General features: G+C 41.6%; 5 protein-coding genes across 5 annotated transcripts; 2 read left to right on the top strand and 3 right to left on the bottom strand.

Moving 5' to 3' along the window:
- Window positions 1-127: 127 nt before the first annotated feature.
- Bfra_008463 (uncharacterized protein) lies at window positions 128-1,954 on the bottom strand (the record flags this gene model as incomplete). The annotated part of the gene is made up of 1 exon (XM_037338825.1): window positions 128-1,954. The coding sequence occupies one exon, from the start codon at window positions 1,952-1,954 to the stop codon at window positions 128-130; it is 1,827 nt and encodes a 608-aa protein (XP_037192131.1).
- Window positions 1,955-3,819: 1,865 nt separating this feature from the next.
- Bfra_008464 (putative 60s ribosomal protein l10 protein) lies at window positions 3,820-4,857 on the bottom strand (the record flags this gene model as incomplete). The annotated part of the gene is made up of 4 exons (XM_037338826.1): window positions 3,820-4,055; window positions 4,109-4,317; window positions 4,446-4,621; window positions 4,813-4,857. The coding sequence occupies 4 exons, from the start codon at window positions 4,855-4,857 to the stop codon at window positions 3,820-3,822; spliced, it is 666 nt and encodes a 221-aa protein (XP_037192132.1).
- Window positions 4,858-5,376: 519 nt separating this feature from the next.
- Window positions 5,377-6,106, bottom strand: Bfra_008465 (putative 60s ribosomal protein l30 protein). Its single transcript, XM_037338827.1, has 3 exons — window positions 5,968-6,106; window positions 5,749-5,903; window positions 5,377-5,607 (listed from the first exon to the last, which is right to left on the bottom strand). The coding sequence occupies exons 1-3, from the start codon at window positions 6,047-6,049 to the stop codon at window positions 5,509-5,511; spliced, it is 336 nt and encodes a 111-aa protein (XP_037192133.1). The 5' UTR covers window positions 6,050-6,106; the 3' UTR covers window positions 5,377-5,508.
- Window positions 6,107-8,005: 1,899 nt separating this feature from the next.
- Window positions 8,006-9,976, top strand: Bfra_008466 (putative m serotype protein; the record flags this gene model as incomplete). The annotated part of the gene is made up of 2 exons (XM_037338828.1): window positions 8,006-8,648; window positions 8,700-9,976. The coding sequence occupies 2 exons, from the start codon at window positions 8,006-8,008 to the stop codon at window positions 9,974-9,976; spliced, it is 1,920 nt and encodes a 639-aa protein (XP_037192134.1).
- A 5,723-nt stretch (window positions 9,977-15,699) lies between these two features.
- Bfra_008467 (uncharacterized protein) lies at window positions 15,700-16,499 on the top strand (the record flags this gene model as incomplete). The annotated part of the gene is given in 3 exon segments (XM_037338829.1): window positions 15,700-16,039; window positions 16,052-16,110; window positions 16,131-16,499. The coding sequence occupies 3 exon segments, from the start codon at window positions 15,700-15,702 to the stop codon at window positions 16,497-16,499; spliced, it is 768 nt and encodes a 255-aa protein (XP_037192135.1).
- Between the last annotated feature and the right edge of the window lie 3,513 nt (window positions 16,500-20,012).

Genomic DNA, 20,012 nt, shown 5'->3' on the forward strand with positions numbered 1-20,012 from the left:
CCGTTTATCCATGCATGCTTGCTCGTTCATATCTTCGTGTATAAAATTCCATCCATCTCATTTAACTCATCACCACGATCCCAATTATCAAATCAAATCATGACTTGATCCCATCTCCCTCCTCACATCAAACCTCCCCCCAAGCACCCATTCCCGCACCACCTCCTCCGCCTACAACTACACTCCCCCTCGTACTACTTCCTCCCAAACTTCCTCCAATATCCCAATAATGTCTCGAACTTCCACTTCCAATTCTCAAACTCTTAAGTGTTCCTCCAATTGGTACCCCACCACTTCCCAATCCCATTCCTTTCCCCAATCCACCTAACCCTAGACCTACTCCACTCTCACTTGATCCTCGTCTTCCCACAACCCCTCTCTTTCTCACCCCTCCATTATTCGCCTTGAGATTAACAAGTGGATGATGAGCTCTAACTCTCGCCACTCTTGCCAACGAATCTGGTGTATTCTCCACAGCCAAGTTTTCTCTCGTACTTTTCGATAATACTGGACCAGAACTCGAAGCAGTTGGAGCCGGTACATTCTCGCTTCGACTCGTAAATCTACTTTTCAAGTAACGGAAGACCATTTTTATATCCAAATCTCTTTCCCATTCTTCCTTTGTGATAGGAGCACTATATGATTGTCTTGGTGTTGAATCCTCCAGTTCTTCTGCTTTAATTTGGTTTGGGATCGATATTGGTTGAGGAATTGTAGGATGGAATTCTGGATCGTGATCGGTATTTAGAGTCGAGGCGAGATGCTCTTCTTGTTCTTGTTCTAGTTCCAGATCTGGTAGAGGAATACCCGTAGCTATATTGGAATTGCTACTCGATGCTGATTCTGGGATGACGGGTAAACCTGCATAAGGAAGGGGTGTCTGCTGAGATTGGAGATATGTTGTAAAAGCACCAGGATGATCTGAGAGTTGATTAACCAACAACCCCAATTCGCGAGCTATTCGTTCAAGGAGTCTATATTCCCATGAACTCTTATCAGGTTGTGTGACCGTAGCGGGAATAGGTATGGCTCTTCCTGATCCTTTTGATAGTTCTTCTTCTATCGGTAAAGATTCGCCAAAGATAATCGAAAGGAGATCGTCATCGATACCCATTAGATCTCGTATAACTCTTCGAGTGAGTCTGTTCCATAAACTATCATTTTCGCGTGTAATCGTTGGGGCTGGTTCTGCTTCGACATTATTCAATGTAGCCAAGTCCTCTTGTTCCTTATCTTCAACAACAGTACTCCTCTTTTCGCTAGACATAGATTGTTTCCTCCTTCGAGTCTCCCGTTGTATCTCATCTACCAAAGCCCGACTCTGTTCCAGCCTCCAAATTTCAATCCTCCTTGTCCTTTCCATTTCCGCTGCTTTCTCACTCTCCAAAGCCATTTCTCCTATTTCCAAACTTTCTCTCCTCCTCTTTACTCTTCTCGGATTGTACTGCTCGAATGCATATAAATGTTGTTGAACATCCTCGCCAATCCCATCTACCCTGAAACTCCCAAGTCCATCGTGCTTCGGTAAAACAGGTCCCTCCTCATCTTCCCTATTCCCATAAACACTTGGATCCGTCCGAAACTCATGTAAATGACTATCCAAGGAATCCAGTTCAGCATCCTCATTATCATCCTCTGTTTGCGCATCCACATCCTCATCTACGTCATGATCATCATAAATTCCGTAACTCCTCGCCGCAGTTTCTAAACTTCCAAAATCACTAATTCTTGAATGACCAGCTGTGCGCGTTCCCCTCGTCCTCCCTGTACTAGCTGTATAGGTACCCTCTGTAAAACTTGGCGCAGCCGGTGAAAATAACACCCATTCTTGACTTGCTTCTAAACGCCCATCTCTCTCTTGTGCATTTTGTTGGCTTCGCGTCTGCGAACTCGCATCTTGATTCGGTTGTGTAAATATTCGAGGGGCATGATGTGTAGGTTGTCTGAAAGCCATCGTTGGTATGTTGTACAGATGTAAACAAATAGCAATAAGTTGTTAGTCTAAAATCTCTTTCGTGATCTCGTTCGTCGTATCCTCGTAATAGAATTGAAACAATCGCAGTAGGTTGTAATGAGATCGCGGTGAGAATAGGCTATTAATGAGACCGTTTGAATGTTTCGTGTGTAGTAGTATGACTTCGTTAATAGAGGGGTTCGAGTCTCGTTTGACTTTGATCGAGAATAAAGTTGTACGACGACCGAATAGTCTAGTGTATTAGATACTCTAGTTGGATACGGCGACTTTATAGACTCAAGTCTTGACGTATGGTTTTGACGTAGAAGTATCTCTAAAATCCCTCTGGATTCTCGACTCGGGATTCGACAGGCAAATTCCACAGCGCTCTGTGGATAATAAGGTTATAGGTCTAGTAAGTCCCCGCGTCTCTAATAGGTATGTCCTTTGATGAATCACACTTAAACAGAATAACAATCCAGAACCAATAACCAGTATATCAAAAACTTCATCCCTCAAGATATGGTACCGATAAATCAATAAATATCAATGTACGTACTCGACAATACGTACAAACGAGTCGTGTCTGCTAGTGCAAGATCAACGGTTAAACCCACTGGCGTGACTGAGCTAAATGGATAAGTACAGCACGCATACACGTGGACGGGTGGATAAGACTTGTTTTTGGATAAGGAATGGCGGAAGAGGTGGGGTTTGGATATCAATGTCTCAGATCAAAGCGATGATAGAGGTGGTAGAGGTGATCACTGACAGATGTAAGGAAAAGTAATGATTGGAATAATGGGATTATGTGAAGAGAAAGAAGAATGAATTTGTGTTCGTCTAGATGAGAGGAAAGAAGAAAGGAAACGTTAGTATAATGAAAGATTGTTGAGTAAAAGTTGGCTTAGCTGATACTGGCGAGTAATGAACTGATTGTCTACAGATCTGAATTTTCCCTTAACTCTGTTTCACTGAAATTAGATAACCTAATCAGATGTACCTATGCATAGGTATCTAAGAGCACTTTTGGAAGGTACCGGAATATTTCATCATCCATCATTCATCTCATCATCTCCACTCAATCAGATTCTCCCGCCATCTCCCGTACTCGTACGGTCCTTGTCTTATCATCCCTTCCCCTTCTAAACTCTTTTCCCATTTTCTAGCACAGTTGGATATGCATCATCAACCTAATCCATCCGCCATCAGCCATCATCTATCAAGCATCAAACCAGCCGCGATAAGCAAAGAAAATCTCTCAGAATAGTATACCGCAATGGTGCAGCCGCAGTCATGCCAGCCAATCAATCGGGTATGAGAACGTTTGAGATCAGAGGCTAGATTGTGAAGGGAATAGTCCTCAAGGCGTAAGATTTTGTTGGATGGAAAGATCCGGAAGAAGTAAGTCCATTGCCACGACTTGCTGATCTAATAAAGCTTACGAGAGAGGCAAGAAGACTTGGTAATGTTGTCATGATTGTCGTGATTGTCATATTGCATTGTTAGTGTTTGGTTTCATTTCAAGCGCGGCCCGATATACCACTTCGAATTACCTCTCTCGTCTTGGCTGCTGAGTTGTGAGCTGACACGAACTCTTGATTGTCGTTCCTTACACGACCCTTAACGTTAGATCTCACAAAAAAAGAATGATATTCATGTCAGTATCACAGATAGCCACATCACCAACTAGTCAGGCATGAGAATAATATAATGAGTTTTTGAAAGTCGTAGAATCAATTCCTTAGGTACAATGATGAGGATTTGTGTCTGCCACTTTATGTGACACCATGCTAATCCAGCCATTGCAAATGTACGCCTTTCTGATCATACCCCGAAATTCCCTTTGATATCAACAACTCGATTTATGCCTCAGTCTCGAAAGCAGCTGGGAAACGTCTGACGTTATCGGCCAACTTGCCGTGGTTGGACAAGAATTGAACATATGCACCATCGACCAAAACCTTTCCACTTTGCTTCTTCTCCATATATTCCTCACGACGGAGAGGAGTGAAACCCCAGTTCTTGGAAACAATGATCTTTTGGCGACCTGGGAACTTGTATTGGGATCTGCGGAGGGCCTCGAGAGCGTTGGGGCGGACTGTAAATTTGTTAGATAAATGCATAGATAATGAATCTTGAATGTAAACTTACAAGAGTCACGAGTTCTGATGGACAAGATGATTTGACCAATGTTGACACGGGCGACAGTTCCGTTTGGCTTACCCCAAGCACCACGCATACCGGTTTGCAATCTATCGGCACCAGCGCAAGACAACATCTTGTTGATACGGACGACGTGGTATGGGTGAGCACGGACACGGAGATGGAAAGATTCCTTTCCTGCGGACTTAACCATGTACCTGTTGAGTGTATTGTTAGTACCCATCTCGATGATGCCACTTGATCTTCCCAATATCCTTTGTCTTTACTCCATCTCCACTTTGACCAAATTCCTTCGTTCGACGTCATTGATTCGGGTTAAACTCACTTGTTGGCGCAAATACGGGCGGCTTCCAAAGCCTCGGAACTCAATTGTTCATACTCGTTGGAGACCAAGTGAATGCAGAGAGGGAACTCATCGACATTTGCCTTCTTACGACCGAGATCGAAGATACGAATCTTTGGGTCGGGAACACCACGGTTGAAACGGGACTTTGGGTAAGGCTATAAAATCAAAATTGATCAGTATTGACTCCTTCTGTTTATTGTGATTCTGCGATCGTAAATTTGGCGTCATTCCAATACATTGGTGATCGTTGATGCGAAAAGGCGGACGATCGAATGGTCGGAAATCCTTCAAATCCACCTCGCACAGTTCGATGATAATTTGCTGGCGAGAAATGAGATTTACACACCTTGTTCTTACAGTATCTGTAACATCTCGCTGGGCGACGGGCCATCTTGAATGATTTCTAGAGGGTCTTTTTGGTGTTGATGTCGATGGGTTGGTTCAAGGGGATCGGGGGATTCAAAAGGGAACTTTCAAAGTTGGATTGATTGCTCAGCAAAAATGCGCTAACCCGTTTGCGGATATATAAGCGAGAATATCTTTAGGGCAAACTTGATAATTTGCCAAATGAGGTAACTGGAGTTCCGGAGATGGGAATAGTGGCAATTTTCTATTTGAAATCAAGTTGATTTCAAATGGAAATAGAAGGTATCATCATGTCTCACGATGGAATCACTTGGGCTTTATATATTATAAATGTTGCCATCAATTGTCAGCACCAAGATGTCTAAGTATACGGGGTCCGGCTTTCAATCAAGTCCGGAGTTCGGCATGAAATCCTTCAATATTGATGAGCCGGTGTGAGTCACGGTGAACATGAATCGGGTTACACGCATATCAACATAGACAATATACGACCATCATTCAATAGATAAGAGTAGAAACAATTTCCTAGAATCAAGGTATATCATTTTGTGATGCTATAAAGCTATGCAGGATGTGCATACTGATACATGTCAAAGATTAATCAATCATGACTGATCTTGTTCCTTCATCTAGAATTTCTCCACCTCAACCAATACTAATGATTGATATTCCTAATCTATGCAGCTTGGCTAGAGAGAATATCGGAATCACCAGCATCCAAAACAGCCATGGTGGAACATCTGAAGAGCTTACCGCAAGCAGTACCGAGCTCAATCTATAAGAAATAAAATAGTAAGCAACTGAATACCCTCCAAAGTCTAGAGAGACTTTATCGCTGGGTAATGTCCTCCCAGACCTGATCTCAGGTCTGATCGATAGACGGATATTTTGACAAAGGAAATGTATATGTACGTACGTTGTTACCGGAGAAGTGGTGAACTTGAGTCTTGGACAACATGGAGTAGTACTCGAGCTCAGACTTGCGGAGAGGAGGGGTGTTTCCGGCAATGATGACGAGCTTGGCCTTTCCAGATCGGAGTTGCTTGAGAGTAGACTTGTATCCGAGAGTGACTGCAATGATAATGATTAGTATTTTGCTGAATTGTATCTCGATTGGAACCCATTTGTTGCATACCCTTTCCGGACTTCATGACAAGAGCCAAACGACTGTTGATGGAGTCGGCGGTCTTCTTAGCCTTCTTAGTTGTTGGTGCCATCTCTGCGGTTTTGAAATTGGATAATGCGCTCCGGCTGTATTGGATTTGAAAATTTGGTGTTGTCGTTGAGGTTGTAGAGTAAATTTCGCAAAGTTCGAAAAGTTCTGAATATTTTCAAAGTGTGGGACGCTAAGGATGCCTGCGCTAAGACAGAAGTGGACTAGACCCCGAGAAGTAAAGCGTGACCTTCATGGGTGTGTTCATCGCATCACATGACTTGACTTGACCAGGTACCCATTTACATGATACAGGAGAAAGTTCTTGTCATCTGGACTTTTGTAGCTATGGAGACGTCAAATATAAAGATGGCCCTGCAATGTTTCGTAGATATGGTTTACTCACATACATACTGTACAGCGAGAAGTGGTCATCCCAGATTTCGATATTCCCCATGTTCGAGTTCATGTCAATATCAACAATATCAACAACAACATCAACAACAACATCAACAACATCAACAACATTTACCCGGGCTCGAGCCAGGTCATTCACATATGAGGATACCCCTTGATCAACATGCTACATCACCATCGCCATCGATATCAACCATGAAATTTCCATGAAAATTCTCTGAGCATCAACCAGAGTACACTCTCTACTCTGTATATAAGAGTGAAAACAAACAGATCGCGGAAAGTAGTTCCTGGGAAGTGAATCAACACTAGTACCAGGCATCATTTCCTTATGAATATGAAAACGGTGAAAGAGCGGAGATTTCAGATCATGCAGCGATGAAAACGCATGGTCCATTGTGCGGGTTTGTATGGATATCTCTTGTGAATTGACCATATGGAATGTGAGAACAGCCAGTGATGTGCTTGATTTGCTAGTCATGGAGAAATCCAGACCGTATCCAGGCACAGTAATGAATATCGAAGCCGGACTTTTGTAGATTAAACAGATATAGGAGTTGACTTGGAGAATTGCCTAGGTACCGGTATCATTTATTGCTCCTGTGAAAACAACAAACAATGAACAGTACACAATTACACAGCACAAATGATAGTAATAGGAACAGTAATAGTAATAATAATAATAATAATAATACTCACCATAACCTCAACATCATCCATCGTCAATAACAAGGGGCTTGGACACGTATAGAAAAGAAGCACCACTTCCCTCCCTTTCCCTCCCTTTCCCTCCCTCTCCCTCCCCAGGTACTTTGGTTGTAAAATCAATCATCCTGGGAATCATCCTTCACTCCCATACATGCGCATGGCAACAGACCCTTCACTCCATCACACCCTTCACCTACAGCCGAGCTACCTACATCGTACCCTTCCTTCATTTGTATCTCCTGATCAGAAAATCAATGCAACGAGACCGTCCCGCTACCCAGTCTTTTTTGTTTGCAACCGCATCAACCGTTCACACATGTACATTAGGGCGGTTACCACATACGGTATATGTTGAACAAGATACATAACGAAATCTTATCGCACCGCATCTTACCTTACCTTGCCATACCATACCGCATTCTTACTATATGTAAATTCACCTGAATCACAAGTCAAACATCTACTTGATCGCAAATCTTAAATTTTACCTCATATACTGTCGTTTCATTCACGCATCTTGACGAACGGCCACGACAATAATAAACAAAGCCTCCATATCCACAGATTGAATGCGAGCGGCATATACATCACACGGAGGAACTGAGAAACTGAGCCACCCTTGAATCTGACCCAACAACCATACAACCACAACCTAGTCCTACGAAATCTCCAAGAATAGCTCAATCAGCAACGAGACAAATTTATCCAAACACTCAACATTCATGCAACACAACAAATAATCCCTAATCCTTAAGATTATTAAGATTTCACTACCACATTGCTACATTCTCTCCATCACCCTTTAACGAGCATACGTTTCAAATCAATTATTTATTACGAAATCACTGTTTCGTTATTTGCTTAATACCCTCATTCAGGATACACCACAATCACAATGTCAACAGCTACAAAGAAACCCCCAGTATCTTTAGGAGCTGGTCGCAGAACGTCATCAGATACTTCAACTACCGGTATTCCAAGCAGAACTGCAACACGTTCACCAACGAAAGATTCTTCACCTACTACAAACGGAGCACACGTACGAAGTCGCTCAATACGCAGTGGTACCCCATTATCCGCACGAGCTGCCATGCAACGACCGGGCGCTGGCACATCCAATCTGAGTTCAAACAGTGTACCATCTGTTGCGGATGATGACGCAAGGGCTGAGAATATTGCTCTTTTGGATGATTTGAAGGAGAGACTTCGTAAAACAGAAACGGTATCTGAGCAATTTCAAAAGCAAGCTCAAGTTCTCCAGTCAAGATTAGATGAAGCCCTACAGGATCAAGGGAAGTTGGAGGATCGTCTACATGAGAATGAAGAGAAATTAGAAACTTTACAAAATGAAAAGAGAGATGCTCTTCGACAAAAGAGGGAGATGGAATCAATCTATGAAGCCGAGAGAAGTTCCATGACAAAGGAGAGGGAAGAAATGGCAAACCGAGAGGAGGAAATGCAGACAATCATTCAGCGATTAAAGGATTCTCTATCGCAAAGATCTTCATCAGATGAAGAATCACGATTGTCTAGACGTTGTAAGTTGCCAGACATTTGATTTGACGATCCATTATGCTAACATTACGAAGCCAATAATTCCTCCCCAAATGTCGAAAATGGCCAGTTCGCTCCTCCATCCGGTTTGAATCGCAGCGATTCTCGCAACAATTCCAAATTACTTCTTCAAAAAGACAGACTCATTGAATCCTTACGATTAGAATTGGCAGAAGCTCAAATCAAATTGGTAGAATCCGAGAATATGGGAGGCGGAAGAATGCAAGAGGTCGAAAAATTACTGTTGGAAGCACGTATGACAAATGCAAGATTGATGGAAGACAATGAGAGTTTCCAATTACTTTTACAAGAAAAGACGTTGAACGGCGACTTCTCAAAGGATCATTTTGAATACATGGGTTCATCTTCCAACGCCGATGCGCTGAATGCTTTGGAGGGACGATCACCGGGAGCTTCTCTCGCAGATGAACTTTCCGAACTTAACGACAATGAAGGCGAAAATGATCAACACCGTCGCCTTGAAGCCGAATTGAAATCTGCCAAGGATCAGAATAAAGCTTTAACTTTATATATCAACAAAATTATTGAACGACTACTACAACACCAAGATTTCGAAGCAATTCTTGATTCGGATTTCAAATCTGGAGATGCGAAGGGTCCTGTTAATAAGGATAAAGATCTTCCACCACCTCCACCAAAAGAGCAAGCTAGTGGCGCATCTATTCTTCAACGTGCGAAGACTGTAGCTATGGGAAGTCGCAAACCAAGACCTCAATCTGTTATGCCAATGAGCCATGGAACTCTCAACCAAGATCCCGAAACAGCACCTAGTATACCATTCGGAGTTGGCCGTTCATCAAGTGTTCGACAAGGAGTTCGTCCTAAATCAGAACAGTATACCGGCGGTGGAGCATCAATTGTTAATCAAATGTATAGAGGTGGACAAACCTCACCACCCCTCCATGGACCCCAAACTCCTCGACACTCGCAAACCTTTTTCGGGACTGGTCCAATGGCCGGTAAGCCCACTTCTCGCCATCCTTCCTTAGGTCAAGTACCCACAGCGGGTAATTTCCCGGGTCTCAAGAGCGAAACTAGTAGTATAAGCGGAGATAGCGGTGAGGTCAGTACACCGCCCAGTACTAATAGCCCTCCACGCAAAGAGGCGAGAAAATTTGCGGGTAATAAACCAAAGCCATTGCAATTGGTTCAGGATAAAGAAGAAGAGGACAAAACGAAAGCTAAGAGGGCTAGTTGGATGGGATGGGCTTTTGGTGGCGCAGGTGCTCAAAAGAAAGAGGATGGTGTTGCATCGGCAGGGGTCCTTGGTGAAGATCCAATTATTGAATAATTGCGCAATTGGCTAGGACACTACGATCTGGTTGAATATTCGAGAGAAATGAGTTTGATATGGAGTCATATTGAATTGAGATAATAATTCTTGGGGTCAGATATTGGTTGGGAATTTGTGTGGAATAATGTTGTTGAGATACATGATTGATGCGTTTGGTGTATATTTGGAGAATTAGATGGTGGATATACTTCTTTTTTCTTCACTTTTTTCTTCTTCTATACTTCTTCACTACGGTAGGGTTGGTGGGGGAGGGGGGGCAGGATATTCTTCCCTCAGTTCGTAGTCTATTTTTATATGGACGTTTATTAGTCTAGATAGACCAGTCTCTTCTCTACATTTGGGGAGCTTGTTAAGAGCTCGCTGGCGAGAATGATGACGGATGGATACTTTGCATGCATGCGTGCGTGCGTGCATGGATGGATGGATATATATGAAAATGAGAATGAATGGATGACTTTAAAATGATATGAGATGGTTTTTTGATGAATATTTTTGATGAATGAATGCATAAGTGAGTGATGGGTGTGAAATGAGTGATAGGTGTGAAGTATATGTGAGAATTTGATCTCTAGGTTTCAAAATAGAGGGGTGAGTGTGTTTATTTTATTGTATGAGTGGTGGGAATGGGTGGATGGACGCTGTTAAGTTCGAATAGGCAAGTTTATGTATTATGTCGGATGGAAAGGATTTGAGAGAGGGAAAAATGGTTGGATGGTAGGGTGTTGTGAGTATTGCGGAGGGTTGGGGGTGAGAGGGAATGAGGGTTTGTATGGGTTTGTATGGGATTGGATTGGATTGGATTGGATTGGATTGGATTGTGTTTTGCTGGGAGGGGGGATGAGTGAGGGTAAGAGGTGAGGGGTGAGTGAGTGGATACGTGTTGGCTGATACAGATCTTACTCTTGTGAAAGCGAGTAGGTGGGTAGGTGAGCAGGTCGTGGAGTAGATAGGTGGATAGGTGGTAATTGCTATATAATAGCTAGATAATTGCTTTGTGATAGATAGGTATGTCGTAGGTAGATATGTAGTAGATAGATATGTAGTAGATAGGTATATAGTAGGTAGATATGTAGTAAGCATATACTATATACTATACATGGGTGAAGCAAAACTAAAGTTACGAGAGGTAAAGTGGAGTGAACATCGATTCTGTGATGTGATGTCGTGTCGGTATGGTTTGATTTGTGGAACAGAGAAGGGGGGTAGAGAATGGGAGAGGGGGGGAAAGATAGGGGGAAGAGAGGACGGAAGGGGTGGTCGATGGGTAAGAAGGGCGTGAGAGTGAATAGAAGAAGAATGAGTCAGGGAAGGAAAAGGGAAAGCAAGCGAATAGGTGGTATAAAAAGCATTGGATTTGTGAAGGGGTTTTTTTGGTGTTTGAGGAGAAATGCTAGCAGATTTGGGGAGAGGAGTTTTCTGTGCTTGTCCCTGAGAGTGAATTTGATGGAGAATGAGAGCTTGGTTTGAGATGGTGGGAATGAGAAATTGGTCGGGGTGATGTTATTGTTGATGTTTATCTTCATTAGTGTCTTTCTTCAGTCTCGTTGCTTGTTTTTCATTGCCATCGTTATTATCGTTGTTGTTGTTATTGTTATTGTCGGTAAGATAACTTTTCATGAATCAAGTCGTTCCAGTTTGTTTGGCTTTTCATCTATCTATCTATCTAGACCAAAAAATTCACGGTGTGGAAAGTAAAGTGCTCTGGGAGAATTTAGAAGTGCAGTTGTAGGGGTGTAATCACTTTTTGGCTAGGAGGCTTCAACCCCATTGGTCTCTGGGTGTCAGTTGGCATGCGATGATGACTGATATTTTAGGGATAGGAGGAGGGTTTTGTATTGCTGTTTGGAAGGAGGAAGAGCGGGGGAAGCGATGGTGGGGTGGGGTGGAGAAAGGGAGAGGTGGAGAAAGGAGGAGAAGTTTAGACGAGCGTGAAGTGGAGTTGGATGTATAATCACTTGTCTATGCAAGATGTAGTGAGCTGGAAATCTGATTTGGAAGGTAGGTGGATTATGAGGATGATTCATATCGGCATGTATATATCCATGGATGGCTATGTAAAGCTTGATATCTGTTGTAGGATTTCGATCTTCAAAGGACCTCCAGATACGCAAAAATGTTACAGGGCGCTCGGTATGGGGTGGATGGTGATGGCATGGTGTTGAGATTTAAGGGGTTTGGTTTTTGGGGTTCTGGATCTGTGGTTGTGGGGGTGGGGTGAGATGAGTGTATATTCTCACTGTCTGTTGTTTATTTTCATATTGTTGTCATCGATATGGATGTGATTATCATTTAATCATTTACGATGCCGACATAATTCTCAATCATTATAAACATTGGCGGGAAGTAGAAACTAGTAAAGTAATATGCATCCCTTTGTTGCGAACAAAACGCTCAGAACATCTGGCCTGGTCCACATCTCCAGAGCTTCTTATAACGTGTTTGGTATCTCAACAATAGAAAGTGCTATCTATTTATAATGAAGAGAAGGATTGTCTGGCGGAGTTAGGGAGAGGTATAAAAGAGGATCCACTTGTTATAATATTTCTTCATACACTCTCTGATTCTGCGGATTCACAGTACCTCCCTCCCCTCCCTTGTTGATCTCTTTTTGGACATGACGTCATAATGAATTCCTAAATGCTCTAGAGAGAATGTTTTCTTTTCATTTGTTTATATAACAATGCAAGGTTTAGTGTCCTTCTGATTTTCAAAATTACCTAGAACCATTAATTATCACAGCATATGTTGGGAAAGAAAGAAGTAATTGTCGCAAGGATTACGGCTGGTACATGGACGAGGGTTTAGTGTTATACTTGCTTGGGGTTTGATTGCAGTTTCTTGTGAAGCGGAAGATTTTTACTGTCAATTGCTCCTTTGTGTTGTTGGCTTGAAGATGGGATATTCATTGTCACTCGCAAAGTACTACTCTTGGTGGGTGGTTAGGTGTATGGATTACAGACTATGAAGAATTGAATTATTGTCTCGCAAAGTGACTCTGAGGATGGACTCGGGACGAAGTCGTATGGTCCTGTAGTTTAGCACGACGGCTTTTTGGCCCACAGTGCTCGCAGTGCGTTGCACCACAGTTCAGAATTGAAAATGGGTGTCTTTTTATATCATATGAAAGGCTAATTTCTGGGATCGAGAAAGAGGAGGGAAACGGAATAGAAAGGGTGTATTTACATGGACATAGTGGGGGTAAGACAGAGAATGCAGATACGGTAGAGAGTATTCACTGACCCTTTTCTCTCTCTCCTATCTTCGAGAGTCCGGTATTCGATAGTGATTATATGGCTTTGAGTATGGTGTTCCACAAGTTGGGCTGTGTATATCACACTTATCTTTCTTCTTTCAAAATCTCTGATAGACAAGGACAAAAGAGACGCATACTATGATAGGAGATGATTTCTTGATGCGAGAAATATACCGAAATGCAAAGATTGTTCTCGCTCTTGACTTAGGGTTATCTGTAGACAGGGGAAAGACGGATAGGGAAATAGAGGAACGGGAGTGGAGTATGGTATAGTTTTCTTGTTCGTCTGAAGGCTTACTGTCGGGATTGGGATAGTATAGCGGTTAATGCTGTCGTCAATCAATGTATGATTTCTTATCAAGAGTCTGAAAGTTCGCACTGGAGGTAACAATTTCTAATACCAGATTGAAAATTGAAAAGAACTTCTAGCTGTTGTTTTTTGTGTATCTGAATCAATTGTTGAATGGAAGTTGTATTGATCGAATGGGTCAAGATGATTGTAGTATTCTACATGAATTTAGAATTTAAGATGTGCTTAATGTTCTAATTGTTTTGATTTATTATATGTTTTTATTGTTCTAGGGAAATAAAATGGCTTTGATACTTTTATTGTTTTAGATAATTTGGATAGCTGCATTGATTCTAATGTTTCGATGGATTTCAATATTTTAAGTCAGTTTATTTCTTGATGCAAAATTATTTTCTCAATTCACGTAAATCTTCTAAATCATATATATGTCTCAAAGTATATCAGTACATCAAGTCAATTTAATGTACCAAAAATGACAATATTTTAAGTGAGTTGAAAGCACCAAATGAATTCAGTATATCAAGAATCCATGATTGTCTAGTTAATTGATGACAATAAAATTATAATATATAATCTCATCAAGTGAAACATTATATGTTAATTTACTGCCTATGTCAATAGTAATATCACAATCTCATTAATTGAAACACTACAGCTCAATAGTAACGTCATTTGAACCGCTACAACTCAAACCAAACGAGCAAAGCACTCGAGCAGGCATTATAAATCACTATCCAATCTCATTCTCAGAAACCCTGCGAGTCAGCATGCAGTTCAAAAGATTATTAGTCAATCTCGTCGATTGAAGCACCAAGATCTCAAGCAAAGTTCCCAAGAAATATACGAGCGAATCAGCCAACGAAACCACAACCCTTCAATAATCTAGGTTTTCTTTCGAATTAGATGCTTCCTCGCACACCTTACCTCTTTTGTTTGAGCCAGATACCGACAATCGAACTTTCCATTCGGATCAAGTACCTCAAGTCACCATTCCTTCGTTCGCATCAGATGTTAGTTCATCTCGTTGAAGACATCTTAGCTTACACAATTCTTCACTGTTCGAAGTGGTAATGACAATTATTTTGTCCATTTTATCAGATTATGTATCCCCACTCTGCAAAATTCAGACATAATTTTGACAATGAGAACGGATAATCATCACAGATAGTCTCTCGGATCAAAGTGCTACCGCCGTTCACTTATCAATATGCACATCACTCTCAAGAAAGCACAAATCGACGGTAATGAATTTTTGCCAACCCCTGACATCCAAGCGAGCCCCACATACTCCATAATCAATTCTTAGCCAGTCGATAGATACCAGAGAACTAGCCCGTCCCTCAGCTATACAATCTTGAGGTAAATTGCGAGCCTTGATTCTTTCAGTCCCCTCGACAGAAGGGTTGATCTAACTTCATCTGATACAATTCGCCATATCATACTCAGTCAGGTATGCACCTCTGAAATCGATCAGGAGAAGATCTCTCGTCAAAGCTCATATGGAACGTCCCTCCCCAGTGCACAAACAAAAGCCAACAATTCCGGAGATCACATAAAGCCTTTTCTAACTAGCAAAAGCTTCTTGAACTCAACAAATCTCTACATTTCGAAGAGACGAGGAAGGGAAGGTACATGGAACAAGCTTTCTTCATAAAGCCTTCTCACATCATGACATGATAAGCATTGGTAACATAGACTAGTGCGTCACATATAGCCCTTAGTGATGAATAAAGTCTATGGCCATCTTATTCACCACTGTCTTCGGAAGTGACTAGTGCCTCACTAAATATTAGTCCGTCGCAAATCTAAAAACTAGCGTCGCCCACGAACTTTTATATTTCACACACCACTTTGTCTCTAAGAAAAAACATCAATACTCTTTTCATTTCGTAGAAGACTGGTATCAAATAAATTCGAGCAAATTATCCCTACCTTCATAACCACAGTGTTTTGAGTTTTCTCGTGTAAACGAACAGAGAATCCAGTGAACGGCTCTGATCTTGGCAGTTTGTCGCATCAGAATTGAGATATCACAATTGGATTCTTAACAAGAATAACCAAGGAATTGGACTTCATAAGATACCCATTCGATAAAAGGATTGATATTCACCCCGGATCGTTTGCAACTCGGCATGAAAAATTGCTAGCTCCTCCAATATGCTTTCAATGAAAACACTTGAGATTGTAAGGCACCAAACTAGCATCTGGGCAGTAACGACTCGTATTGCAGTCATTGGCGCGGTTGTCTCAGCACCTGTCGCTCTTCCATCATCTACAAGATACTGTAGTATCACTCGTCTCAAAGAATCTAATTTTTGTCCTGATGATTTCGTCGGGCTTACGATATGCCTTCTTGGGGTTTTCATCGGACTAATCATAAGCATGTGCGCTTGCTATGAAGTGTCGCAGAAAAATTTCAAGGATTTGATCAGTTGGTTGAAGTATCGCCCAAAAGAGGAGTGGGAAGAAATTATAGATTCGCTAGCCAACGCTTTGGGTAACTAGACAGAATATCCACCCTACAAGGTGCATCATTTCAAGAAAAGAAGAGATCATTGCTTTCCATATGTTTGTTATGCATTATATAGAAGATTCTGAAGATGTGCGCTAACGTTCATGTGGCAGTTTGGGGAGCTTCAAATGCAATCGAACGGGATAATGATGTTAAAGATTACATACGGGGCGTGAGGGGATTAAGCAAGAGTATTAAAGTAGATGACGATGGAAAGATCTCGCAGGATACCATAGATGACCTGTTTCTGAACGTTTACCCCATGCAGAAGGAGTTAATAGTGAACGACATTCAAAATTGCACACCAATTCCACTTTCGAATGCTAGCATTGAGCGGTGGATTATATCAGAATGGATTTTAATCTTCTTGGTGGTCTGGACTTCGAACCCGACACCCGAGAATACGGGAGATTATCGAAAACATCACTTCCAAAGCCGTTGGTGAATGGGAGCTTTCGGCATCAATGTCTTTGTTGCCCTTCATTCCAGTTTAAAACTAGCAGAGCCCGAGAGTCGAGGGGCTACAGAATTTCGCATCCAATCCAACTCCATTTTTCGGGCGAATAATGGAGAAACTAAGCAGATTCTAAGACAAATGGTGAGATTGATTTGAACGACTTTAGTCTACCATAGTCACCCTCTTTCGGAAACAACTCTGACCGTCTGGACCCTGTGAATCCAATGGGAGATTGTTCGCCAAAGGATGGAAATGGAATGCGACAACCAAGGTTCAAATCTAAGGATGGGAACTCTACTAAAGAGTGATAGAAACTTGGGGGTATTTTTAGACAGCAATAATTTATACTAGTTGATGTAAGATGCCATTCATCTCTGCATAATAGTAAAGGGGAACTGCAGTAGAAGAATAGAATAGTTTGTTTAAACCTGTTTGGTACACACTACATAAACTCCATCTGATTCAATCCTTATCCCGAATTTTTGTCCCTGGCTTCCACGCTTTCATCATTTCAAAGGCACATTCTTAAAGATCGACTCGCAGTTACTCTCACGATACTCTCACTTTTGCTTTGCCCTTCTTAGTTCCAAGTTTGCTATAGATTACTCTGGAGCGTGTCATGAATCGAAGTACATTCACAGAAATTAAATAAAAATGATGGATAGTCGTGGACTATGTGTTGTCAACGTCTCATAAATATGGACCTTTAGAGTGACTTGTGCTTAAGAGCACGCGTCAAAAAATGTATTCATTGATTACTTACGTCCTAGAATGGCGGATAGCATACATAGGCCAGCAAAAAGTCAAAAGAAAACATACAACAGTGGGGATTCGCTGGTGGTCACCCACCCAACTACTAATCCACCGATCTGAAGCTTGTGTATGGCAGAGCGGACGGGATGCCCAATTCTCTTCAGTCTATGGTCGTATGTGCCAGAGTGCTCTGTTTGTGGAATTATGTACAAAATAACAATGCAAGTGGGTGGAAGCGAGGGGACTTCTCGCGGAGCACGTGAGCGTGATCAGAATCCCTTGATTCTCAAGAGCTCTGAGGAATCTCAGAGAATCGAGAGGGATAGTACGAGAGGGATAGTAGGCTGGGTTGACCATATTTGTGCTGTGTAGTAGAAGTTGGATTAATGATATGAGATCATCACGACGAAGTTTCATCAGTGGAATTGTATCTATGATTAGCCACCGGACTTGCAATCTCGACGAGCTGTAATTGTATATGGATAATATAAGATGATTTACGCCTGTCTCCTCTTCTTTAGTTCTCGTTACTGAGTTTTGTATTCACCTTCAGATTCATACGCAGATTCTCACTTTGGTGGACCATAATCCAAGGCCCCAATTTCCAACGGTATGGACTATATTCCTGCCATGACAAGTACTTCTTTTTTCTAAAGAAAAAACGACTGAGAACTCACTACTTATTTTGAACTCCCAATTGTATAGAAAGCAATCTAAAGCAATTGGAAATATTCACAGTAAACCTCCACCTATTCCTATCTTTTGAATATTCTCCAGGTCAAACCCCCTGAAGTCCAAATCGAAGTAAAGCATTCCTAGTATGAGCTTCGGTTTTCTCATTCCCTCTAACTCATTCGAATTTTACAGATATGCAACAAAGTATCTTCTTGAATCCAAAATTCCAAGTCTGGGGTGGAAGTGTATCAGAGATTCCGGTATTCCGGATATTGAGACATGCAACAATACCCAAATTCGCCACCAGGATGTCAATTTCGAATCTTCTCGAAATGAGATGTGCAACAAAACTATGATCGAAGCACTCTAATAAGAGTGGATATGAAGTACATTGGGAAGAATGAATGTGATGCTTCTCTAAATCTGATATTGTTATAGAATTGAGTAAGAAAATGGGGAAGGGAAGAGGAATATTGTTTGATGTGAAGGGAGTGACGATGAGCATTCAAGTATAGACGGCATAAATACTAAAGATACACTTCGATGCGACGATAATGAATACTTATTCATACGACGACCGGTGATCAAAGAGTATAGAGTAAATACTGTAAAGCCTCAGGTACTTCGTCATCACGAAGAGTTATCCTAGGGCAATTTCCCTGAAAAAGAGAATATTGTCCTATGCGTAGTTGTATTCTTATATATAGCCCTACAATTAATGAAAAAGCATGTCATATGAAAAGTGCCATTGAGAATGGTCAGAGCAAAAGCCTTTCCTCATCCCCACCAAAAATCTCGTCGCATAAGCCAGCCCCACTATCACCTCGCTTGATCCCCCTAAGAAAAGTTTTTACAGAATTTTCCTGCCAATTGCTCAAATATATTCTCAAACACGACCGTGGTCTCCAACAAACCATCAAGCAAAGCCCGCCCGGCTAGCTCAATCGGTAGAGCGTGTGACTCTTAATCACAAGGTTGGGGGTTCGACCCCCCCGTTGGGCTCAATTCCCATCATTAAAGCTTGATTTTTTTTTGCATTTTTTGTCTTTGGATTTTCAAGAGAAATTTTAAGTTTTTTTTTTTGATTGATCTTCCGAGTGGGACAGAGGAAGTGAACTAGTAGTTTACAAGGCGAGGAGATGTGGAGTGAATCTCATAATTGACACTAGCTGCCGTCTACTGTGTATTTAGTTTTTGCTTATTTCTCATCTTTTGCCCCGCTTTACACATCAACGTGAAGGGTTCTTAAAGTATAGTAGAGACATTTGAGAAGTCAGTCATGAGAGAGCTTGAGATAACTCCTCAATTTTGAGGTCCCTACAGACTGTCGGCAAATTGCATCAGTCCCAAGCACAAAGCATAGATCAGCGAGGATTGAACATGGTACTTCGAGGGGACAGACAATAGGGCCAGTTTACGTGCCCCTGTGTCTTCCCAAATGTGTTAGTTTCATGAATCACTTAACACAAATCTACTACGATGGTTTCCTTTTTGGGTGTTGAGGAGTAGATGTGTGATTTACCATCCATCCTCTTGCTTGGCGCTTCTTCTTCATTGTTTTTGTACGGCAGATTGGATTCACTCTCCATACTCCTAGCTTACATGTGCTACTAAGCTATGCATTGAAGAAAACGAACGTAAACTGGCTACCTATAAAGCCTTTACATTCCAAATGAGATTCTGGATTCAATATCTTTAGGGGGAACGGCGTTGTGGATAAGAATTCGACCCTCTTCAAAGTGAAAGAGGAGGGCAGAAATCCGTACTAAATCAATATATCATTCTAGATGCAAACATCAAATGCATGAAATAACAACAAAATCATCTCGGGATAGAGAAATGAGATACACAGATATCTAGCGACGGCAATAATAAGAATCAAAATATGCTAGATGAGAGGTTATAGACTACTCATCCGAATCAATACTTCAATTATGGCGATCAAAAATACTGCTGAAACTCCTTTTATTCATACATATTAGTATTGTACATATAGCAAAACCGGAACTTTAATGGCTTAAATAGATGAGTGTAAGCAGCCACCCTCCCTAGCTTTCCTAATATAGATTTCGA

Source organism: Botrytis fragariae (assembly GCF_013461495.1).
Source record: "Botrytis fragariae strain BVB16 chromosome Unknown tig00000061, whole genome shotgun sequence".
Taxonomy (NCBI): Eukaryota; Fungi; Ascomycota; class Leotiomycetes; order Helotiales; family Sclerotiniaceae; genus Botrytis; species Botrytis fragariae.